Source organism: Drosophila elegans, unplaced genomic scaffold, assembly GCF_018152505.1.
Source record: "Drosophila elegans isolate 14027-0461.03 unplaced genomic scaffold, ASM1815250v1 contig_767, whole genome shotgun sequence".
Taxonomy (NCBI): domain Eukaryota; kingdom Metazoa; phylum Arthropoda; class Insecta; order Diptera; family Drosophilidae; genus Drosophila; species Drosophila elegans.
In genome coordinates, this window is record NW_024546120.1 from 1366287 (window position 1) to 1393142 (window position 26856).

Sequence of the window (26856 nt, forward strand, 5' to 3'; positions counted from 1 at the left end):
ACTGTAGCTCTAAGTCCCGAACGTCTCGACGTAGCGATCTTGTTTCCTTGACGACTCCGCTTTACTTGCTCCTTCACGTTGTTTCACTGGTTACTGGTTCACTTAATGACTGTTACTTGTTGACTTGGTAGAAATCGACTGATCCAGCTTCCTGCGCTCGGCCGGCTTATATAGGCCTCCATTTACCGCTAGTTATCGGCGACTCCTTGCCTCCTGGTCCAAAGTCCACTGTTTTACCATTCGACCTTTCACCCTTTGCGTACGGCACCAATACCAGGGTCCAAAGTCCGATGCCGTCCCGTTACTTTCTTCTGCGCACAGCCCTTCACCGCTCTCTTCTATTGCTGTCCCTCTCGGACTCTCCCTGCCCTTGTCTGGTGCTGGGTGCACCACTCTTTCTCGCCGCACTACCGTTAATACGGACGAATTCGTCGAGTAACTGGTAACTGGTAGGCCCCTGCTTGCATGCGCTTGCTCTGCTTCCTTTCTTACTTGTGGGGAGTTATTCAACTCCTCACAAGGTTGCGTAAGTGGCAAAGGCCTTAAAACACAAACGCCTTCTGGATTTGACACGAAGCACATATCCAGTAGACGTCTAAAATAATCCTGAACATGGTTAACTGGAGATAGTGCAATGTCAAGTAAGCCGTCAATAAAGTCATGCTGCGCTAAAGGAAGTTAAATAATTGATTTTTCGTCCGAGGACTAGGTCGCATTAGGTATATTAAACTCACCTAACCCTATTAATTGATCTCTGTGTGGCAGTTTATTACAAATGAACTGTATTACGGAAAGGTTGTTCGCATACCTGGGAACGATAATTTTAAGCTCAAAAATTCTATGTCTGGTTTTGAGATAGCAGGCGCTGGAGGGGGGTAAGGGGTATTCTAGTCTACAATCCGGAATTTTAGACATTTTCTCAAGAAAGATACAAAAAAAATCAACATATTAAGAAAACAAAAAAACCCAATATTTGCCGAGATACAGGTCGGTGGAATGGGGTCATCAAAAAAACAATGCGTTTTGGTTGACAGAATTTAAGCCCTTGTGGAGCTTAGAATTAAAAAAAATTAAGAAATTCTTTCTTAGTAAAGTAATAAAGTTGACCACTTTCAAAAAAAAACATATAAACATATGAACGAACATATGAACGTTTTAGTTTTTTTATTGGATAAACCAAAGGTTTTCTTTCATTGCACGCATATCATTTTGGCTTGGAAGGAATTAACGTGTTTTATGAAAGTGTTTAAAACAATGCCCGAAAATGGTATGCCCAAGTAAGCGTGGACATTAAACAGCCTTGATTATCCGTGTTTGGCCGTTACTCTCCGCTTTCTAAGTAGCACGCCACCATTCAAAAATGAGCAACAGGTACTGTGGTCGTCAATATGCCTCGTCCAAGCTAGAGACCGGTAGGTGTAGAGCCTGTTTAGCGGAAAGGTCGCATTCTCTGACTTTGCAGAGTAAACAGCATTATTCAAATGAAAAGCCTATGCCTTTTTCGGGGAGCTCTTGCCGTCAGAAATGCAGTGTCAGGTAATGACTACCGAGAACACGGCTAGTGGGGCTCCAGGGAGTACAATTTTCAACCTTTAACATAAGCCAGGACGCTTCAGCCGACTTCTTCTTCTTTTTCTTAAGTGAAGAAGAATTAAATCAAATGAATTTTGGTTATAAAAAATAAGCCCTCATAAATTAGTGCACATAGACAGATTTAAAATTTTGATATAACCAACATCTTTCTTACTCGGAAAGAATATGTGCTGCGGCATCTTCAAAATCAAAGGGAGTATAAAGTTGCAAAATCACTACCACCATCGCCGATAAATCAGTGGTTACAAACTTAACTAACTCAAAACTTAAAGATCAAATCCATACCATGACAAAAAAAAAGGATATTGGGACAATCTTGGCGGTCGTCCAGCAAACTGGAAACGTGGTATGTAGTAAAGTAGTGTTAAATGTACGAGTAATGTACGATAAGTCCTAAGAATATAATCTAATACATAAATTTAAATGAAGTGTCACAAATGATTTTACCTTCACAAGCTCCAATTTTCTTGCTTTGAACTGTAAGAAACTATTGTGTTAGTGTGCGGACTCTTCCCAAATGCATAGATATCAAAGTAAAGCGTCCGAGTTTTTTCGATCTCTAATATCACTGATTTTAATGTGTGAGTTGTATGTAAAAGAGTGAATTCAAAATAAATTAAAAAAAATTAAGAAAATCTTTCTTAGTAAAGTTATAAAGTTGACCACTTTCAAAAAAAGGATTTTTTTAACCAATTTTGTTTACTTTTTCAAAAATTTTAAAAATACTTATAATCAAAATTGGCTTAAGTCCGAGGCAGACGCGTTAGAGCGTAGTATAAATAAGATATATACCACATTTCAAAGAAGTGGGTTCTGTAGAACTTGAAATATCTTTTCAACGCCCTCAAAAAATGTTTTGAGAAAAACGCGTTTAAAGACTAGGAAACGATTCTTATGGGCCGGGCTCCCCGTCGGAGAGTTTACTGTGTCTCCGAAAATAATTTGGATATTGAAAAATCATTTCACCTATCCTTTCTACCCTTTCAAAGTATGAAGAAAAAATTTAATTTTTCAATACGGGGGCACAGGGCTGAAAAATGCACACAATGAATACCAATCATAAATTCCTTGCATAAAAAAATTTAAACCATTTGACTCTTTGATGATCAACTTTGACTTTGTAACGGATATAAGCCGTAATATCTAGTGATGAAAAGTCAGGGACAAGCCGTGAAATAAATATGTATTTTATTTGTCGGATCCAAACACGTAACCGTTTTTGGTACCACACATGAGACAGTTTTTGGTATCACGAATCACGGGGAGTGGATTCTACGGCATAAGCCAAAGACTGCCCACCGACGGCAACTTTTTTGCGCTTAGTGGAACCGGAATCCGATAGCATAGGACTAGAGAGCTGCGATTCGAAAGCCAAAAGTATAACCGCATTTTTTTGCAATTACAAATTACTTCCGCAACATAGCTTTTTGTGCGCCGGCTAATTGGTATTGCTTGATATGCACTTATCACAGTAGTAGTGTATGCCACTTTTCTTTTTGATGACATTGCAAACCATGATAATCTATCCAGGACAATAATAATCCAGCCAGGACACCAGGCAGATAGGTAAGGTTAGGTTAGGTTAGGTTAGGGCATTTAGTCCTAGGTAGGTCCGTTGTGATACCGTATGAATCATTTTCCCCTTTGAGCCAGTGTCGTCTGCTTTCTTGAACTTTATTATTCTTGTTAGGCTTCAGTCAGCAAGTTCTGAGAGATTTAACATGAAGTTATTTCCTAGGTGAGTTAATCTTAATCTGCCTAGGGCCGAACAGGAACTCATCAGGGCTTCCACTGTTTCCTCTTCCTCCTCGTCCCTGCAGCTTCTGCAGAATTCATTTTGGGGTGCGCACAGTCTGCTGGCATATGAACCCACTAACCAGTGTCCTGTAAGTACCCGTATTATCATTCCGCACTCGGTAAGATTGAGTCTTGGTAATTTCAACGTTCTTTTCAAGTCTATAATGGTCCATGTTTGGCGAAAAATGCGACAGTGTCTTACATTCTGTCATGCTAGAGTCGCTAGTGTTTTGTATTGTTTTTTTATTTTTAGCTTACAGTAATATAACATACATATTATGTTGATGTTATACTGTGGGGCCAGCTCTTTTAAAATTGTGTTGGTCGCATAGATAGACCTAATAGCCGCTTGGCTATCGCTGTAGATGTTAATCTATCATCTTTGACAGATGGTGTTATGTACATGCACAAGTGATTCTATTATGGCATATAATTCGGCACGACCATATGTATGGAATGTTCAGTGACTTTTAATCGAACCGCCACTATTTTGGCCCGTTTTATGCTGACTAAGTCAATACTAGGAAGGGTCAACACAGCGTTCAGCGCGTCGTTTGGGTACTGCGAAGGGCACCATTTATGCATAGGGATGTCATCCGTTGTGGCTGTCTGCCACAGACAATTTAAACAAGATACTTCGTAGAGTAGTTGACGATTTTTGGGTGCATGCCCCATTTCGTCCCTATGGCTTTCTTACAGGTGTAAAAAGCAATTGTTGTTTTCCTCGATCTCTCTTCGTTTTTCAGAATGGCAGATTTCTTTTTTACAATTTTCCACAGAACATATATTTACGCTTATCTTAAACTCAAGAACTTTGAGAGAGAGCGGAGGAGAGTGTCAAAGCGGGAGCCTAACACCAAATAAATCCGATGTTAAGCACCTAGAAACGGTATGGATAGAGAGAACGGGAAAGCCGAATATCTCCGATGTAACCCTACAAGATGAGAGAGACCAAGAGAGTAAAGATCAAGAGCATAACAACGTTAAGATTTTGAGGTTCCAAACAACTCCTCAACGATGATCAACTCCTCAGAGAGAATTTCATAGAGGTAGAAAATTGTAACACCGTTAGAGCGCTTGCCGTTCCAACATTGTCCAACGATTGAAATTAACAGAAAAAAAAACTTAAAAGGGCGTCAACAGAATTACAATAAAAGCAAACCAAGCACCAAATCAAATGTTCAAAATGATTTAATTTATTTAACACAAACTTATCACAATGCACACGCGAAGCGAGCGGAAGGTTGTTAATACCAACTCAAAGCGTTCTGTTATTTAAAAAGTTTGAATGTAACCTCGGTGACAAAAAACGAAAACTTCGGAACGCAAAACAAAAACTTGACCGTTCACTTTGAAGAGTGAATGCGTTTTTAAATCAATTGCGAGCGGCTTGTGGGTACTAGTCCTGAAAAGGCAGGGGTACGCATTCCTCAAAGAACCTTGATCTCATTAAATGATAGAGACATAAAGGACTTGCTGCGAAAGGAATAACGTGTAAGTTGAACAAATCGCATAAGCTAGCCGATAATGTGTGAAATCTTGACCAACGATGAAACTATGCGATGAGTTCAAGTAGTGGACAACACTTTGACCAAGGATTGTATTTAAAAATGTAGGTTTAAGGCTTACGTTTTCTTCGCAAGCACAACCATTCTCCATTCCGTCCCTTTAAAAACGTTTTACTTCGTCGCACAGAACTAAGTGGCTTAAATACAAAAAAAAAAGAGTTCTCACATATATATATATATACATAAATGTAATTTTTTTCATGTCTTTACAGGAAATGCAAAAACGATTAAAAACGATAACAGTTCAAGATTTGGTAAATTTATGCAAGTTTGTTTTGATGACCACAATTGTATAAAAGGATGCATTATTCAAGATTATCTGCTTGAACAATCTCGGATAACATATCAAAGTGAAGGGGAACAAAACTATCATATAATGTATCAACTAGTGGCACAAGGGCAGAAAAATATCGATATCGCAAAAACCTTTTATTTAAAACCACCTGAATATTACAAATATCTGAATATTAAGAGTACTGAACAAATAAATATGCAATTAGAATCAATGAAGTTCGACGCCGTTACTATGGCGTTTACGGTTTTACAAATTCCCCAATTTGTAATAGATGGCGTTTTTAAGGTCCTAAGCTCAATATTGTGGTTAGGTAATATTGACTTTATGGACATTGATGGCGAAGGTTGCGATTTTTCTAATTCAGACAAGGAAGCCATTTCGAACATTTCAAACCTTCTGGGAATGAAGCGCTGTGATCTTCAAAAGGTTCTTCTAATTCGCCAATTGAATGTTCGAGGAAATATTACTGAAATCCCTTTAAAAATAAAAGAGGTAAGTATCAAAATAAATTAGCTGGTATATAAATCTTTTTGGTTTCTGTTTGGCTTTATCGACCTGCATGCATACATAGACAATATATAAATATATCAGGTTTCTATGCTTGTCAAGCTTGAGGACACGATTAGAACCTAGGTTTTTTAATCTAATTTGTTTTCTGTTCTAATGTAATTCGTTTTCTTAGGGATTACCAAAACATTTTTATTTTGATCTAGCGAACATATGAACGTTTTAGTTTTTTTATTGGATAAACCAAAGGTTTTCTTTCATTGTACGCATATCATTTTGGCTTGGAAGGAATTAACGTGTTTTATGAAAGTTTTTAAAACAATGCCCAAAAATGGTATGCCCAGGTAAGCGTGGACATTAGGCAGCCTTGATTATCCGTGTTTGGCCGTAATGAAGAGTACGCTGCCAAGACGAAGAACCCAACCTATCTTCTCCGCTTTCTGAGTAGCACGCCACCATTCAAAAATGAGCAACAGGTACTGTGGTCGTCAATATGCCTCGTCCAAGCTAGAGACCGGTAGGTGTAGAGCCTGTTTAGCGGAAAGGTCGCATTCTCTGACTTTGCAGAGTAAACAGCAATATTCAAATGAAAAGCCTATGCCTTTTTCGGGGAGCTCTTGTCGTCAGAAATGCAGTGACAGGTAATGACTACCGAGAACAGGGCTTGTGGGGCTCCAGAGAGTACAATTTTCAACCTTTAACATCAGCCAGGAAGCTTCAGCCGACTTCTTCTTCTTTTTCTTGAGTGAAGAAGAATTAAATCAAATGAATTTTGGTTAAAAAAAATAAGCCCTCATAAATCAGTGCACATAGACAAATTTAAAATTTTGATATAACCAACATCTTTCTCACTCGGAGAGAATCTGTGCGGCGGCATCTTCAAAATCAAAGGGAGTATACAAGTTGAAAGATCACTTCCACCTTAGCCGATAAATCAGTGGTTACAAACTTAACTAACTCAAAACTTAAAGATACAATCCATACCATGACAAAAAAAAGGATATTGGGACAATCTTGGCGGTCGTCCAGCAAACTGGAAACGTGGTATGTAGTAAAGTAGTGTTAAATGTACGAGTAATGTACGATAAGTCCTAAGAATATAATCTAATACATAAATTTAAATGAAGTGTCACAAATGATTTTACCTTCACAAGCTCCAATTTTCTTGCTTTGAACTGTAAGAAACTATTGTGTTAGTGTGCGGACTCTTCCCAAATGCATAGTTATCAAAGTGAAACGTCCGAGTTTTTTCGATCTCTAATATCACTGATTTTAATGTTCAAGTTTAATATTACAATGAGCTAAATGTCCATGTGTGAACTGTATGTAAAAGAGCGAATTCAAAATACAAAAATATGATTACAGTGAGGGGTAATTAGGTAGTACAAGTTGTCAAAGAATTAAAATTAACCAACTGTTTTTAAACAAACTTATTCATAAACAAATAATGATAATTGTAAATTGGTGTTCAGTTATGATGTCATCGAACATTCTCCGCCCGTTGAATGATCCAAGGAGTATTCAAGCACCAATTTGCTCAGGCAGGGGCGCTATCTTGCAGATGGGTCTACGAATGGTTCTATTTTTCCCCTTGATCTTGGCCATTCTAACTCGTCCATCAGCTTCAAAATGCGTGTTGGTGATGCGACCCAGGATCCACTCCTGTGGAGGTGTATTGTCCTCGTGAGTTATTACAATTTGACCAATTTGAATGTTTGCATTGGGTTTGAGCCGTTTGGAGCGCGCCTGAAGTGTGTGTAAATAATCACGTCTCCATAGCTCCCAGAACTGTTGCTTCAAGTACTTTACGCGCTGCCACCGCGTAAGATAGGATGGCAGCGCGTCAATTGAAGGCTCCGGTGCGGACATCAAAGCGGACCCAATCAGCAGGTGCGCTGGGCTTATTGCCTCTCCATCGTTTGGACCTTCGGATAGGAGTGCCACTGGTCTTGAGTTTAAGCCCAGTGTTGCCCAAGTTTTTTATCATCAAGGTCTTCATGGACTTTACTGCGGCCTCTCACAAGCCTTCAAAGTGGGGAGCTCGCGGAGGGATGAACTTAAACTCAAATCCCACGATGCTGCTGAAGTTATGTATATTCAATCTGTTGGCTTCGTCAAACAGCTGCTGCTTAAAGTCCTCGAGCTGAGATCGTGCCCCGACGAAATTAGTTGCATTGTAGGAATAGATGCGTAGTGGGACGCCTCTGCGACTGACGAAACGCTTTAAGCAAAGAATAAAATTATTAGTAGACAGATCGGAAATGAGTTCTACGTGGATTGCTTTTGACGAAAAGCATATAAACACGGCCATGTATGTTTTATATGGCACTTTGCTTCGAATGCGGTATGATGTGGCAAATGGTCCACATAGGTCGACTCCAGTTAAAAAAAAAGGTCGTTGTGAATAAAAGCGATCACCTGGAAGTGATCCCATTATTTGTTACATTGAACGCCAACAAATTTCAATGTTAAGCAATGATCCTTTGGAGGAAGAACAGGAAATTTGACATTGAGTGAAATGGACGCCTTGGCTAAGCGGCCTCCTACACGTAATAGTGTTATAGAATGGTTTGATCCTTCAGTCGCTGCTAGGAACGGATTTAGTTTTTTAAATTCGGGTTTTAAAATCTTGTTTTCCTTGAGCTGCTGGATTTCGTTGAAAAGGTCTTCTGCTGGGTATGTGATACGATGTGCTTGAACGAGTATTGCAATTCAGTTGCTGATGTATGAATTACATCGACTGCTTTCAATTTTCTGTTGACCTTGATTCGATTGAAGACGCGCAACACAAAAGCTATGACTCGCAAAATGCGCCGATAGGATGATAACTTGTTGATAATGCAATCGTATACATCTTCTTTGCTGCCACATGTACATGTGAGGACTGTTGATTTCCGCAGCTCCAACTCTTCTTCGGTGTCCTGAGAATTTTGCACTTGGTGAGGCCATCCAGATAAGGGTTGACGTAAGAAGCTTGGTCCACTAAAACATATAGTTTCCATAAGCTCAGATGCTGCACAGCCTCTTGACACTATGTCCGCGGGATTGTCCTTGCCCGGAACGTGCCTCCAAGTAATGTTTGAAGTGGTTGATTGCATCTCAGAAATCCAATTGGCGACGAAACAGTTTCGCCTGGACGAGTGCATGGTAAGCCACTGTGGAACAATTCTTGAATCTGTCCAAAAGAAAACGTTATTAATGTAATTTTCGAATTTTATTTTGTAGGTTGTGTATACCTAAAACAGAACACATCTGCTACCACGACATGCCCAATGTCTTCGTTACATCTTTGATATCAACCTTGAATTGAAACTCTGCTCCATTGCCTTCCATTTTGCTTGTGTTCCATTTAGCAAGCTCTAATCCAGCCTTAAAAAGTATGCTGGTGACCACTGCAGCCTTAAGATGAAGCTCTTCGACACTGCCTGCTCCAGTAAGGAGGTCATCGACGTACATCCCTTCTTAAGTACGGCTGCTCCGATGGGAAACTGCTTTGAGAAGTGATCCGCAATATATTTCAAGCTCCTGATTGCTAGATATGGTGCGCAGGACATGCCGTACGTGACAGTGTTGAGCTGAAACAATTCCAGAGGCGCAGCAGAGGATTCTCTCCAGAAAACAAGTTGATACATAAGATCGTCTGGTGATACTTCAAACTGGCGACACATCTTGCAGATATCAGCTACAAGTGCATGACGATGTAAGCGAAAGGCTAGAAGTGTTAAGATAAGATTTTGCTGGATGCTTGGCCCAATCATCAACAACTCATTCAAAGAAAAGTTCGACGTTGTTTTTCATGATGCATCAAGCATCAAACATGTAGTCGTGCTTTCTTATCTTAGGACTCCATGATGCGGGATAACATACTGTGTCTTCTGAGAGTCGAAATCAGATGCCAATTGCATGTGACTCAGAGCTATGTATTCCTTTATGAATTTCACGTACATCTCTCTTAACAACGGGTTGCGGTTCAACCTGCGTTCATTTTGCAGAGACCGGGATTCGGCTATTTCAAACGACTTTCTTAGCTTGTGAGGGTTCTCTTTAAAGGGCAAGCAAACTTGGACCCGTCCAGATGTTAGAAACCTTGTGTTTGCCATATAATGCCGTTCGCATTTCTCCTCTTCTACGGTGAAAAAATTATGCGAATCAAACTCCTCTATTAGCAAAAACCTTTCTAATGCATTTTGCAGCTCCGTGGAACGTGCCATGTTGCATGTGACGATTTGTGATTGCGGAATTTCAGAAACCTTTCCGCCAACGATCTAAGCAAGTGCAGTATTGACCAGGCAAGAAAGGCCATGACCCAGAGAAATTTTGCCATTTTAAGTAAATCAAAAAACTCTTGTGTGCTGATGAGTAAATCAATCTTGTGAGGCATGTAGTTCCTGGATCTGCAAGATCAATCTCTGTAGGTATGTACCACTTTGAAGTGTCATCGAAACGCTCTGGCTGATTAAGCGATATTGTCTTCGCTACAGCGAATTGTAAACGCCATTAATTTACTGATAGTCGTGATCGAATAGTTGTTGAGACAGAAAATCTCATTTGCGTTCTGACACAACCTATGCCAGAAATGTCATACTTCTGTTTTTCGAATCTGAGCTGAAGGAGCTTGGCCAACTCTTCAGTGTGTGGGCAACAATCTGTGTTGGTTGCTCTTGATGAGCAGTTCTATGAAGAATAATGTGATGTAAACTTTGACAAACGCGACATCGCGATCAACTTAGACATCTGCTCGCCAAATAACAATTTATGCACAGAGCGGTTTGCTTGATGAAATTAAATTTATCCTGCCAGTCTAGTGAACTAAATGAAGCACACTGAGTAAGAGCGTGATCAGTAGCAGAGAATTTTTTACAACCACCTGTGCCGCGACAAAGGCTCTCCTATTCTATGTGGGCTTTTTTTTGGCTTCTCATCAGATGATCGTTTAACGTTGCTCTCCAAATATTGACAGTGACGGCTTAAACTGCGGTAACAATCCTCCCAAGTAGGCAACACCTCGTATTCTTGAACCCGATCGTAGGATATTTTTGAAACTGCATCAGTTTTAGATAAAACAGGATTAATTAATATTGCGTTCATAACATCTGCTTCAGTTTCTAACGACAACAACGATTCACGCTGCGTGGAAACGGTACCCAAAATAAAACGAAGATTAGATCAGATCATATCTTTTCATGATTTGAATATCGAATAAGCTAGAAATGTGCTCTATGAAAATCAAAACCTTTTTTCGTAGCGCACCTTTAACTTCTTTAACGCCTTAGGATAATTAATTACCGAAACATTTTTATTTTGATCTAGCGAAAATATGAACGTTTTAGTTTTTTTATTGGATAAACCAAAGGTTTTCTTTCATTGTACGCATATCATTTTGGCTAGGAAGGAATTAACGTGTTTTATGAAAGTGTTTAAAACAATGCCCGAAAATGGTATGCCCAGGTAAGCGTGGACATTAGGCAGCCTTGATTATCCGTGTTTGGCCGTAATGAAGAGTCCGCTGCCAAGACGAAGAACCCATTCTATCTTCTCCGCTTTCTGAGTAGCACGCCACCATTCAAAAATGAGCAACAGGTACTGTGGTCGTCAATATGCCTCGTCCAAGCTAGAGACCGGTAGGTGTAGAGCCTGTTTAGCGGAAAGGTCGCATTCTCTGACTTTGCAGAGTAAACAGCAATATTCAAATGAAAAGCCTATGCCTTTTTCGGGGAGCTCTTGTCGTCAGAAATGCAGTGACAGGTAATGACTACCGAGAACAGGACTTGTGGGGCTCCAGGGAGTACAATTTTCAACCTTTAACATCAGCCAGGAAGCTTCAGCCGACTTCTTCTTCTTTTTCTTGAGTGAAGAAGAATTAAATCAAATGAATTTTGGTTAAAAAAAATAAGCCCTCATAAATTAGTGCACATAGACAAATTTAAAATTTTGATATAACCAACATCTTTCTCACTCGGAGAGAATCTGTGCGGCGGCATCTTCAAAATCAAAGGGAGTATAAAGTTGAAAGATCACTTCCACCTTAGCCGATAAATCAGTGCTTATAAACTTAACTAACTCAAAACTTAAAGATACAATCCATACCATGACAAATAAAAGGATATTGGGACAATCTTGGCGGTCGTCCAGCAAACTGGAAACGTGGTATGTAGTAAAGAAGTGTTAAATGTACGAGTAATGTACGATAAGTCTTATGAATATAATCTAATACATAAAAGAAATAAAATTAACCAACTGTTTTTAAACAAAGTTATTTATAAACAAATTATAATATATGTAAATTGGCGTTCAGTTATGATGTCATCTCCGCCCGCCCGTTGAATGATCCAAGGAGTATTCAAGCACCAATTTGCTCAGGCAGGGGCACTATCTTGCAGATGGGTCTACGAATGGTTCCATTTTTCATCTTGATCTCGGCCACTCTTACTCGTCCATCAGCTTCAAAATGCGTGTTGGTGATGCGACCCAGGATCCACTCCTGGGGAGGTGTATTATCTTCGTAAATTATTACAATTTGGCCAATTTGAATGTTTGCATTGGGTTTGAGCCACCGCGTAAGATAGGATGACAGCGCGTCAGTTGAAGGCTCCGGTGCGGACATCAAAGCGGACCCAATCAGCAGGTGCGCTGGGCTTATTGCCTCTCCATCGTTTGGGTCTTCGGATATGAGTGCCACTGGTCTTGAGTTTAAGCCCAGTGTTGCCGAAGTTTTTTATCATCAAGGTCTTCATGGACTTTACTGCGGCCTCTCACAAGCCTTCAAAGTGGGGAGCTCGCGGAGGGATGAACTTAAACTCAAATCCCACGATGCTGCTGAAGTTATGTACATTCAATCTGTTGGCTTCGTCAAACAACTGCTGCTTAAAGTCCTCGAGCTGAGATCGTGCCCCGACGAAATTAGTTGCATTGTAGGAATAGATGCGTAGTGGGACGCCTCTGCGACTGACGAAACGCTTTAAGCAAAGAATAAAATTATTAGTAGACAGATCGGAAATGAGTTCTATGTGGATTGCTTTTGACGAAAAGCATATAAACACGGCCATGTATGTTTTATATGGCACTTTGCTTCGAATGCGGTATGATGTGGCAAATGGTTCACATAGGTCGACTCCAGTTAGAAAAAAAGGTCGTTGTGAATAAAAGCGATCACCTGGAAGTGATCCCATTATTTGTTCCATTGAACGCCAACAAATTTAAATGTTAAGCAATGATCCTTTGGAGGAAGAACAGGAAATTTGACATTGAGTGAAATGGACGCCTTGGCTAAGCGGCCTCCTACACGTAATAGTGTTATAGAATGGTTTGATCCTTCAGTCGCTGCTAGGAACGGATTTAGTTTTTTAAATTCGGGTTTTAAAATCTTGTTTTCCTTGAGCTGCTGGATTTCGTTGAAAAGGTCTTCTGCTGGGTATGTGAAACGATGTGCTTGAACGAGTATTGCAATTCAGTTGCTGATGTATGAATTACATCGACTGCTTTCAATTTTCTGTTGACCTTGATTCGATTGAAGACGCGCAACACAGAAGCTATGACTCGCAAAATGCGCCGATAGGATGATAACTTGTTGATAATGCAATCGTATACATCTTCTTTGCTGCCACTATCATGTACATGTGAGGACTGTTTATTTCCGCAGCTCCAACTCTTCTTCGGTGTCCTGAGAATTTTGCACTTGGTGAGGCCATCCAGATAAGGGTTGACGTAAGAAGCTTGGTCCACTAAAACATATAGTTTCCATAAGCTCAGATGCTGCACAGCCTCTTGACACTATGTCCGCGGGATTGTCCTTGCCCGGAACGTGCCTCCAAGTAATGTTTGAAGTGGTTGATTGCATCTCAGAAATCCAATTGGCGACGAAACAGTTTCGCCTGGACGAGTGCATGGTAAGCCACTGTGGAACAATTCTTGAATCTGTCCAAAAGAAAACGTTATTAATGTAATTTTCGAATTTTATTTTGTAGGTTGCGTATACCTAAAACAGAACACATCTGCTACCACGACATGCCCAATGTCTTCGTTACATCTTTGATATCAACCTTGAATTGAAACTCTGCTCCATTGCCTTCCATTTTGCTTGTGTTCCATTTAGCAAGCTCTAATCCAGCCTTAAAAAGTATGCTGGTGACCACTGCAGCCTTAAGATGAAGCTCTTCGACACTGTCTGCTCCAGTAAGGAGGTCATCGACGTACATCCCTTCTTAAGTACGGCTGCTCCGATGGGAAACTGCTTTGAGAAGTGATCCGCAATATATTTCAAGCTCCTGATTGCTAGATATGGTGCGCAGGACATGCCGTACGTGACAGTGTTGAGCTGAAACAATTCCAGAGGCGCAGCAGAGGATTCTCTCCAGAAAACAAGTTGATACATAAGATCGTCTGGTGATACTTCAAACTGGCGACACATCTTGCAGATATCAGCTACAAGTGCATGACGATGTAAGCGAAAGGCTAGAAGTGTTAAGATAAGATTTTGCTGGATGCTTGGCCCAATCATCAACAACTCATTCAAAGAAAAGTTCGACGTTGTTTTTCATGATGCATCAAGCATCAAACATGTAGTCGTGCTTTCTTATCTTAGGACTCCATGATGCGGGATAACATACTGTGTCTTCTGAGAGTCGAAATCAGATGCCAATTGCATGTGACTCAGAGCTATGTATTCCTTTACGAATTTCACGTACATCTCTCTTAACAACGGTTTGCGTTTCAACCTGCGTTCATTTTGCAGAGACCCGGATTAGGCTATTTCAAACGACTTTCTTAGCTTGTGAGGGTTCTCTTTAAAGGGCAAGCAAACTTGGACCCGTCCAGATGTTAGAAACCTTGTGTTTGCCATATAATGCCGTTCGCATTTCTCCTCTTCTACGGTGAAAAAATTATGCGAATCAAACTCCTCTATTAGCAAAAACCTTTCTAATGCATTTTGCAGCTCCGTGGAACGTGCCATGTTGCATGTGACGATTTGTGATTGCGGAATTTCAGCCAACGATCTAAGCAAGTGCAGTATTGACCAGGCAATAAAGGCCATGACCCAGAGAAATTTTGCCATTTTAAGTAAATCAAAAAACTCTTGTGTGCTGATGAGTAAATCAATCTTGTGAGGCATGTAGTTCCTGGATCTGCAAGATCAATCTCTGTAGGTATGTACCACTTTGAAGTGTCATCGAAACGCTCTGGCTGATTAAGCGATATTGTCTTCGCTACAGCGAATTGTAAACGCCATTAATTTACTGATAGTCGTGATCGAATAGTTGTTGAGACAGAAAATCTCATTTGCGTTCTGACACAACCTATGCCAGAAATGTCATACTTCTGTTTTTCGAATCTGAGCTGAAGGAGCTTGGCCAACTCTTCAGTGTGTGGGCAACAATCTGTGTTGGTTGCTCTTGATGAGCAGTTCTATGAAGAATAATGTGATGTAAACTTTGACAAACGCGACATCGCGATCAACTTAGACATCTGCTCGCCAAATAACAATTTATGCACAGAGCGGTTTGCTTGATGAAATTAAATTTATCCTGCCAGTCTAGTGAACTAAATGAAGGACACTGAGTAAGAGCGTGATCAGTAGCAGAGAATTTTTTACAACCACCTGTGCCGCGACAAAGGCTCTCCTATTCTATGTGGGCTTTTTTTTGGCTTCTCATCAGATGATCGTTTAACGTTGCTCTCCAAATATTGACAGTGACGGCTTAAACTGCGGTAACAATCCTCCCAAGTAGGCAACACCTCGTATTCTTGAACCCGATCGTAGGATATTTTTGAAACTGCATCAGTTTTAGATAAAACAGGATTAATTAATATTGCGTTCATAACATCTGCTTCAGTTTCTAACGACAACAACGATTCACGCTGCGTGGAAACGGTACCCAAAATAAAACGAAGATTAGATCAGATCATATCTTTTCATGATTTGAATATCGAATAAGCTAGAAATGTGCTCTATGAAAATCAAAACCTTTTTTCGTAGCGCTCCTTTAACTTCTTTAACGCCTTAGGATAATTAATTACCGAAACATTTTTATTTTGATCTAGCGAAAATATGAACGTTTTAGTTTTTTTATTGGATAAACCAAAGGTTTTCTTTCATTGTACGCATATCACTTTGGCTAGGAAGGAATTAACGTGTTTTATGAAAGTGTTTAAAACAATGCCCGAAAATGGTATGCCCAGGTAAGCGTGGACATTAGGCAGCCTTGATTATCCGTGTTTGGCCGTAATGAAGAGTCCGCTGCCAAGACGAAGAACCCATTCTATCTTCTCCGCTTTCTGAGTAGCACGCCACCATTCAAAAATGAGCAACAGGTACTGTGGTCGTCAATATGCCTCGTCCAAGCTAGAGACCGGTAGGTGTAGAGCCTGTTTAGCGGAAAGGTCGCATTCTCTGACTTTGCAGAGTAAACAGCAATATTTAAATGAAAAGCCTATGCCTTTTTCGGGGAGCTCTTGTCGTCAGAAATGCAGTGACAGGTAATGACTACCGAGAACAGGGCTTGTGGGGCTCCAGGGAGTACAATTTTCAACCTTTAACATCAGCCAGGAAGCTTCAGCCGACTTCTTCTTCTTTTTCTTGAGTGAAGAAGAATTAAATCAAATGAATTTTGGTTAAAAAAAATAAGCCCTCATAAATTAGTGCACATAGACAAATTTAAAATTTTGATATAACCAACATCTTTCTCACTCGGAGAGAATCTGTGCGGCGGCATCTTCAAAATCAAAGGGAGTATAAAGTTGAAAGATCACTTCCACCTTAGCCGATAAATCAGTGGTTACAAACGTAACTAACTCAAAACTTAAAGATACAATCCATACCATGACAAATAAAAGGATATTGGGACAATCTTGGCGGTCGTCCAGCAAACTGGAAACGTGGTATGTAGTAAAGAAGTGTTAAATGTACGAGTAATGTACGATAAGTCTTATGAATATAATCTAATACATAAAAGAATTAAAATTAACCAACTGTTTTTAAACAAAGTTATTTATAAACAAATTATAATATATGTAAATTGGCGTTCAGTTATGATGTCATCTCCGCCCGCCCGTTGAATGATCCAAGGAGTATTCAAGCACCAATTTGCTCAGGCAGGGGCACTATCTTGCAGATGGGTCTACGAATGGTTCCATTTTTCATCTTGATCTCGGCCACTCTTACTCGTCCATCAGCTTCAAAATGCGTGTTGGTGATGCGACCCAGGATCCACTCCTGGGGAGGTGTATTATCCTCGTGAATTATTACAATTTGGCCAATTTTAATGTTTGCATTGGGTTTGAGCCACCGCGTAAGATAGGATGGCAGCGCGTCAATTGAAGGCTCCGGTGCGGACATCAAAGCGGACCCAATCAGCAGGTGCGCTGGGCTTATTGCCTCTCCATCGTTTGGGTCTTCGGATATGAGTGCCACTGGTCTTGAGTTTAAGCCCAGTGTTGCCCAAGTTTTTTATCATCAAGGTCTTCATGGACTTTACTGCGGCCTCTCACAAGCCTTCAAAGTGGGGAGCTCGCGGAGGGATGAACTTAAACTCAAATCCCACGATGCTGCTGAAGTTATGTACATTCAATCTGTTGGCTTCGTCAAACAGCTGCTGCTTAAAGTCCTCGAGCTGAGATCGTGCCCCGACGAAATTAGTTGCATTGTAGGAATAGATTCGTAGTGGGACGCCTCTGCGACTGACGAAACGCTTTAAGCAAAGAATAAAATTATTAGTAGACAGATCGGAAATGAGTTCTATGTGGATTGCTTTTGACGAAAAACATATAAACACGGCCATGTATGTTTTATATGGCACTTTGCTTCGAATGCGGTATGATGTGGCAAATGGTCCACATAGGTCGACTCCAGTTAGAAAAAAAGGTCGTTGTGAATAAAAGCGATCACCTGGAAGTGATCCCATTATTTGTTCCATTGAACGCCAACAAATTTCAATGTTAAGCAATGATCCTTTGGAGGAAGAACAGGAAATTTGACATTGAGTGAAATGGACGCCTTGGCTAAGCGGCCTCCTACACGTAATAGTGTTATAGAATGGTTTGATCCTTCAGTCGCTGCTAGGAACGGATTTAGTTTTTTAAATTCGGGTTTTAAAATCTTGTTTTCCTTGAGCTGCTGGATTTCGTTGAAAAGGTCTTCTGCTGGGTATGTGATACGATGTGCTTGAACGAGTATTGCAATTCAGTTGCTGATGTATGAATTACATCGACTGCTTTCAATTTTCTGTTGACCTTGATTCGATTGAAGACGCGCAACACAGAAGCTATGACTCGCAAAATGCGCCGATAGGATGATAACTTGTTGATAATGCAATCGTATACATCTTCTTTGCTGCCACTATCATGTACATGTGAGGACTGTTTATTTCCGCAGCTCCAACTCTTCTTCGGTGTCCTGAGAATTTTGCACTTGGTGAGGCCATCCAGATAAGGGTTGACGTAAGAAGCTTGGTCCACTAAAACATATAGTTTCCATAAGCTCAGATGCTGCACAGCCTCTTGACACTATGTCCGCGGGATTGTCCTTGCCCGGAACGTGCCTCCAAGTAATGTTTGAAGTGGTTGATTGCATCTCAGAAATCCAATTGGCGACGAAACAGTTTCGCCTGGACGAGTGCATGGTAAGCCACTGTGGAACAATTCTTGAATCTGTCCAAAAGAAAACGTTATTAATGTAATTTTCGAATTTTATTTTGTAGGTTGTGTATACCTAAAACAGAACACATCTGCTACCACGACATGCCCAATGTCTTCGTTACATCTTTGATATCAACCTTGAATTGAAACTCTGCTCCATTGCCTTCCATTTTGCTTGTGTTCCATTTAGCAAGCTCTAATCCAGCCTTAAAAAGTATGCTGGTGACCACTGCAGCCTTAAGATGAAGCTCTTCGACACTGTCTGCTCCAGTAAGGAGGTCATCGACGTACATCCCTTCTTAAGTACGGCTGCTCCGATGGGAAACTGCTTTGAGAAGTGATCCGCAATATATTTCAAGCTCCTGATTGCTAGATATGGTGCGCAGGACATGCCGTACGTGACAGTGTTGAGCTGAAACAATTCCAGAGGCGCAGCAGAGGATTCTCTCCAGAAAACAAGTTGATACATAAGATCGTCTGGTGATACTTCAAACTGGCGACACATCTTGCAGATATCAGCTACAAGTGCATGACGATGTGAGCGAAAGGCTAGAAGTGTTAAGAAAAGATTTTGCTGGATGCTTGGCCCAATCACCAACAACTCATTCAAAGAAAGGTATGACGTTGTTTTTCATGATGCATCAAGCATCAAACATGTAGTCGTGCTTTCTTATCTTAGGACTCCATGATGCGGGATAACATACTGTGTCTTCTGAGAGTCGAAATCAGATGCCAATTGCATGTGACTCAGAGCTATGTATTCCTTTATGAATTTCACGTACATCTCTCTTAACAACGGGTTGCGATTCAACCTGCGTTCATTTTGCAGAGACCGGGATTAGGCTATTTCAAACGACTTTCTTAGCTTGTGAGGGTTCTCTTTAAAGGGCAAGCAAACTTGGACCCGTCCAAATGTTAGAAACCTTATGTTTGCCATATAATGCCGTTCGCATTTCTCCTCTTCTACGGTGAAAAAATTATGCGAATCAAACTCCTCTATTAGTAAAACCTTTCTAATGCATTTTGCAGCTCCGTGGAACGTGCCATGTTGCATATGACGATTTGTGATTGCGGAATTTCAGAAACCTTTCCGCCAATGATCTAAGCAAGTGCAGTATTGACCAGGCAAGAAAGGCCATGACCCAGAGAAATTTTGCCATTTTAAGTAAATCAAAAAACTCTTGTGTGCTGATGAGTAAATCAATCTTGTGAGGCATGTAGTTCCTGGATCTGCAAGATCAATCTCTGTAGGTATGTACCACTTTGAAGTGTCATCGAAACGCTCTGGCTGATTAAGCAATATTGTCTTCGCTACAGCGAATTGTAAATGCCATTAATTTACTGATAGTCGTGATCGAATAGTTGTTGAGACAGAAAATCTCATTTGCGTTCTGACACAACCTATGCCAGAAATGTCATACTTCTGTTTTTCGAATCTGAGCTGAAGGAGCTTGGCCAATTCTTCAGAGATGAAACTTATTTCAGAGCCTGAGTCAAGCAAAGCTCTGGCTGGCTGAAATATTCCAAACTTATCCCTAATCAACACTACTGCCGTAGGAATTAAAGCGCGCCTTGAATGACGCGAAAGCATGGAAACAGCATGTGTGGGTTTCTGATCCTGCTGAGAAGTGTGGGCAACAATCTGTGTTGGTTGCTCTTGATGAGCAGTTCTATGAAGAATAATGTGATGTAAACTTTGAAAAACGCGACATCGCGATCAACTTAGACATCTGCTCGCCAAATAACAATCTATGCACAGAGCGGTTTGCTTGATGAAATTAAATTTATTCTGCCAGTCTAGTGAACTAAATGAAGGACACTGAGTGAGAGCGTGATCAGTAGCAGAACATTTTTTACAACCACCTGTGCCGCGACAAAGGCTCTCCTATTCTATGTGGGCATTTTTTTGGCTTCTCATCAGATGATCGTTTAACGTTGCTCTCCAAATATTGACAGTGACGGCTTAAACTGCGGTAACAATCCTCCCAAGTAGGCAACACCTCGTATTCTTGAACCCGATCGTAGGATAATTTTGAATCTGCATCAGTTTTAGATAAAACAAGATGAATTAATATTGCGTTCATAACATCTGCTTCAGTTCCTAACGACAACAACGATTCACGCTGCGCGGAAACGGTACCCAAAATAAAATCGAAGATCTTTTCATCATTTGAATATCAAATAAGCTAGAAATGTGCTCTATGAAAATCAAAACCTTTTTTCGTATGATTTATGTTGGGACTTGCCGAATGCAGTGTCCTGTCACGGTAAACAAAATGTGCGAACTCTGCCCAAATGCAGAGTTATCAGAGTAAAACGTCCAAGGTGTTTCGATCTCTAATATTCACTGATTTTAATGTTAAGGTTTTTGAGATTACAATGAGCGATATGTACTTGTGTGTGCTGTATGTATAAGAGCGAATTCAAAATACAAACATATGATTACAGTGAAGGGTAATTAGGTAGTACAAGTTGGCAAAGAATTAAAATTAACCAACTGTTTTTAAACAAAGTAATTTATAAACAAATAATAATAAATGTAAATTGGTGTTTAGTTATGATGTCATCGAACAGTTAGTTTTGGAATATTTTTAGCATAGTTTTATTCAAGCTTTCTATTTATATTCGAGATAGATTTTATCATTTTGGGTTATCAGAAAATATTTATAGGAGGTGTATGTATGATAAGTATCATAAGAAAACTGGAGTAATAATAATAAAAGAGAAGTAATAAGAAAATATGAAAGGGAAGTGTTTAGTTAAATTTTATTTAATTTGCTATAATCGAGTTCTCCGATTGTCAAATAGTGGTTTCTTAGCAAATCAATTTCTAAAGGAATATTTTTTTAGAAAATTGCCGGGTTTTAGGAGGGGTTGTCTGCCGAACTGAATTCAATGCGCAAGGAGCGAGCAGAGCACGCACCCCCGCTAACAGCATCCCTATCTACGAGTAGAGTTAGAATTGCATCAGCAAATGTTAATTTTACGAATTCAAGTGCTATGTAAAAGACATTTTAGGTCCAAAATTTCTTTAGTCAAATTATCTTACAAAAAATGATTACATAAAGTTTGTCATTTAGTTCCAAAATGAAAAACATAACTCTTTGGTATCTTATAATTCTTTGCAAAATCCAAACATTTGTTTTCAAAAGTCTATATCTTTCTTATACTTGATTGGATTTAATATATTTAATAAATATTAATATTTAATATGTCCGACATTAGCATTCGCTACTGCTCTGAGGCGACGCGACATCGACGAAATTATTTTTTTTATGTCGTAATATATCGTTGAACGATGATGCACTATAAACAATATAAACAAAATGCCCAACCAAGCATGAACCTGTTACGCGTGGGCCCTTTTAGCATAGTGGGCAATTATAGAGTTCGCGAGTAAAACACAAATAACAAAATATCGTGACATTTATAAAAAAAAATAAAACCGAACACGGTGTAAATATGTTAAAATTGTAGTTTTTAAGACCAGGATAGAGGTTGAAATTAAAATTTGATTATATAGATTATTATAATTATTACAAAGTGCCTGAAAAGGTTCATGCAGGCCAAAATTTGAGGTACATCTTGTCAAGTTAAGAGGATGGTAGTTGTGGGCTGGTCTTAAACGCACATTAAAAGTTAAGCGTCTTACCAATTCTATTGAGTCAATGTTACCTTTGACAATATTGTGCATAAAAATAGTTCCAAGAATGATTATACGATTTAAAAGAGTAAATTAAGCAATAGTAATCTACTAGATTAAGAAGGCAACCTTACGTTTGGATTCCAGTTCAAAACACGAAGGTCGGAAAGAAGAAATTTTTTTGTACCGACTCTATACGATCAATGTGTATTTTATATTGGGGACTCCGAACGGGAGGGCAATATTCTTTATTAGGACGGACAAGGGAAGTTAATAATAATTTAGTTGTATGAGGATCGTCAAGTTATTTTGACCATCGCTTAATAAATGCAACACTCATAGCCGTGTTAACAGTAGACTTTATGTGACAGTCGAATTTTAATTTTGGATCAAGGACAACTTAGAAATTCGTTGACCGAATATATTCGGTCCAGTGGAATATTATGAAGAAAATAGTTTGTAAATGAAGGCGTACCCCTATAAAAAGTAATTTCTTTACATTCATGCCAATTCAGATTTAAGAGTCTAGATTGGCACCCGATAATGTGTTATGACAGTAGGAAGATCATTAATGAATAATGTATAGAGCAATGGGCTCAAATGACTACCCTAAAACACTCCAGATGTTACGTTAAGCATATTGGAAACTGTGTTTATAAAAAAACCTGTGAATTCTGCCATTCAAATAACTTGAAATCCAAATTAAAAGATTATTCGAAAACTCGAGCTGATCTCATTTAAATAAAAAAAGAATGATTAACATAAAGATTATGTTATGAATTAATAAAAGCATCTTTTTAGATAGTTGGAAAAACTGATGTTTAGGTAGACAATTGAAACAGTTTAAGAAACGGTTTACAAATAGTTAAGGCACATAACTTAAGAATGCACCCAGGAAGCCCATCCTGCCCCGGAGAGTATGTTGGTGTTGTGGTCTCCCAGTCCCTTAAAAGACAAATTTCTGTCAACTTGACCTATTAAAATTGTAAGGGTAAACTGAATGTTGACACGAATCCGCATTATAGGTAGTTTGGAAAAACTTGGCAAATAAATCAGCAATTTTAGAGTCAGAAGACGCCTCGTACTGATGAAGGCAAGGCGGAGTTTTTCGCTTGTCATTTATAAAGTTATAAAATTGCTTCGGATTATTTGAAAATTCGGTTTTACACCGGTTTAAATACATAGAATAGCGTTGACTCTTAAGAACATTAAAATCCGATCAAGCAACCATATATTTCAAAAAAATCAGATGGCTTACCCGTCGTTTTTACTTTCTGTAAATGTTTGTTTTTAGGTTTTTAAGTCTTTGAAGACCACGGGGGTCTGTTATGTCTTGGAGGAAGACTGTCAGGAACGCATTCATTAAAAATCGTGTTTAAAATGCTGTAGAATAATTCAGTCCACTTTCCATATCCATACAATTGTATAAGTTTGTCCAGTTTGTCAAGTAGTGTATCTTATTAAAGTCACATTTACGAAAGCATTTCGTTTTAGTTTGAGAAACTAAATAGGTATGAGGGCAGGGCTGGGAAATTGTCAACTCCATTCTGGGATTGTATCGGTCCTCCATGGCAACTAGAGAGTCAATTCTAGATACAACGAGCTCACACGGTTCCAAAACAAATACCAGATCTAATCTTCCCTTACATTTTGATAGGCTAGAAATTAAGAAGTGTTCATTTTTTGGAACAGACTAAAATCGGATGCCGATTAATATTTTAATGTCTTTTATAAAAAAATTTTTTTTGTTATTGGTTCATCATCAGGCGAAAAACTTGTATTATTATTGTGCAACTGTAATGTAAGGAGATGGGTATTTTTCTTGAATCAAATCTATAACATCATCAAATGTGGTTTTAGGGGCAAATCGAGAAACAAATATTTGTTTCCTATGGGGAACAACAGAAAGTTTTTTTTTTAACACCACCAGCACTTTGAACATTTTCACTCCGACTTTCTGATGAAGGGAGTACTCCAGAGCACGCAGTTCCATTGCGAACAGCTGGCTGTAAAGCCTTTGATCCACTGGGCTGCTCTAAAACTTCTCCAGCGACAGTGGCTGATGAGCTAGGTGACGTTAAAGACTCATTACTAGTATTTTAAATTGGAATTGGGGCAGATTTCTTTTCTGAAACTGAATTTAGAGAAGCGCCCGTTCTAATCGGTTCACTTACCGTGTTAAACCCTTTAGTGTGTTGTTTTAATACTTAAAAAAGATTTTTAAAACCCTCATGAGTCTGTCTCATAAAGTTACACATCTCAAGTTCCATTTCCCTGCAGGACTCACATGACTACTTAAGCCCAGTCCGCAGGTCAATGTAATCTTCAATTCTCTAATTCTGCCAACGAATCCAGCACATTTAGGATGCATGATTGTATCGCAGAGCCAGCAGAAGATAAATATCAGGCCTTTTCCAGTTTTCACTCGGAAGTGAATTCGTTAAGATTAGCGGATTTCCCTTTAACATAATTAATGTTGCCTTAATTGCTCACAAATTTCCTAGGGAAATAAAACAGCTGACTACCGCTACTGCACTATACAAAAGCCTCAGTGCATCATTGATGCAAATATTTAATGTATAAAATCAGTAAAAAAATTATTGTTAGCTAAAAATAACAATTCCTACTTATTTTAAAGTCAGTAATGGAAACTGACCAACAAAGTGTTGAACAACTCGTGTGGAAATCAGATGTGTTGACCGAAATAATTCAAAGATTGTTGGTTTGATTTTAACAATGTTTTGCAACTTTGGCAGTTCAGAAGACAACAACTGTTGGACATTTAACGCAATAACCGAAATTTAAGGTGTAATGCTAAAATTTTTCATTTGCCAGATCGCCAGTAAGTATCTATTATTTAATAAATACTTTAATAGCTGAAAATTTGGCAGATTTTGGCAATCTTACCGGATTGACAAAGATCGTTTTCTTTTCCTTATTAAAAAAATTGGACCCGACTTAAAGCATCCCTGGATTGCGCAGAAACTGGAACAGGGGCGGCGGATTTACAGAACTTCAGTTGGCAAGAATTGAAGCGATTATGAGGTGCCATCACAAAATAATTTTTAACGAGCCGGATCGGACGACTATAACATATAGCTCCCATAGGAACAATCGCAAAACAAATACAAAAATAAATAAATAAATATTTCAGAATTACGGTTTAAATTTCATCAAAATCGGTCGAGTATATCATATAGCTGCCATAGAAATAACAAAAATATAGAAATAAATCATCATAGCTTCAACTTCGGCTTGCCGAAGTTAGCTCCCTTTTTTGTTTTTTTTTTAATTTCATCAAAATCGGACGACTGTATCATATAGCTCCAATGGGAACAATGGTTTGCGTAGAAACGGACGGACAGACGGACGGACAGACGGACAGACGGACAGACGGACAGACGGACGGACGGACGGACGGACGGACAGACGGACAGACGGACATGGCTAAACCGACTCTCCTAGTGATGCTGATCAAGAATATATATACTTTATAGGGTCGGAGATGTCTCCTTCACTGCGCTGCAAACTTCTGACTGAAATTATAATACCCTCTGCAAGGGTATAAAAAGTCAAATATGATACTATAAACGAAATCTGTTATTAAACCATGTTTTTAAAATTTTTAAAGAATTAATTTCTGTTCTTGTGGATCTGAATCCTTCAGGCAAATGCTTGGCAAGAAGTTTCTGTGCATTTTTTGCAGAAGCTAACAGAGAATTAACAGAGGGAACGTAGATTCCGTACAACTCTTTCGGAAGTGAAAATTGAAACAGGTCTGGGAAATTCTAATCCGTGAGATCTATGTATATCTTTTGATGTAGATGGAAGCTGACTACTTACTACACAGGTAACAGACATAATCATGGATATTTGTTTTATTTATAATAAGAATTAAAAGCGCTAAATCGATTGCGAATTCTGCGTATTTTGCACATTTAAAACAAGACCATGCATGTTCCAATGTACTGATTTCATTTCAAATCTCCAGTATGTATTTTACATTTTTCAATGAAGTTATAAAATAACTTAAGGTGGTATTCTGGTCTAGATGCCTTAATTTTTAGCATTTTTGCAAGTAAGATAAAAAAAAAACGAAAAACCTTAAGTATACATTTTTTAAAGGTTGTTTATTGACATTGTGAGAAGACAAAAAAAATTGGCCAAGATACAGGCCGGTGGAGAAACGGCATTGACTTGAAAACAAAAATGTTGTTTACCCAATTTTACAACCTTTTCGAATAATTTAAAAAATACTTAGAATCAAAATTTTCTTAAGTCCGAGGAAGACGCGATGAAGAGTTCAATAAAAAAGTTATATAAAACAAATTTCAAAGGCATCGGTTCAGTGGAACTTTAAAAATCATGTCAACCACCGCAAAAAAATAGTTTCGAGAAAATTGCGTTTAAACATTAGAAAAGATTTATTATAGAACGGCTTGGACACTGTATCTCCTAAAATATAATTTGAAAAATTTTTTAAGGATCATATTTTTGATTTTATAAACATTCAAAATATGCAAAAAATAAATAGATCTTAGATCCCTTATGGACTGCTAATCAATAGTTTATGTAATTTTTTAAGCCCGAAAGTCCAGACCGTGGGATATTTGCCTCCTAGCGCAGATCAAATGTCAACAAAACCGTTTACTCCCTCTCGAACGCAGACCGAAAACTCCGCCGTGAACTGTCTGTGAACGGAACTGTCTTGTCCGATGTCTCTGTGATTTACAAATTTCTTGTAAAAGTCTTCTGGATCTGACTGAGATCTATACACCGACCAGAGAGCATCCTTACACTGATAAATGTAGTCCAAGCCTAGG

At 39.0% G+C, this 26856-nt stretch overlaps 1 protein-coding gene across 5 annotated transcripts in view; it reads left to right on the forward strand.

Moving 5' to 3' along the window:
* The window catches only part of LOC108136797 (myosin-I heavy chain), a 1412760-nt gene that overhangs the window by 275286 nt on the left and 1110618 nt on the right, over nucleotides 1-26856 (forward strand). For all 5 annotated transcript variants that reach the window (XM_041710095.1, XM_041710096.1, XM_041710097.1 and 2 more), the window contains exon 6: nucleotides 5171-5745. In XM_041710095.1, the coding sequence (XP_041566029.1) occupies nucleotides 5171-5745 (575 nt within the window). The remainder of the gene's footprint in view (nucleotides 1-5170; nucleotides 5746-26856) is intronic.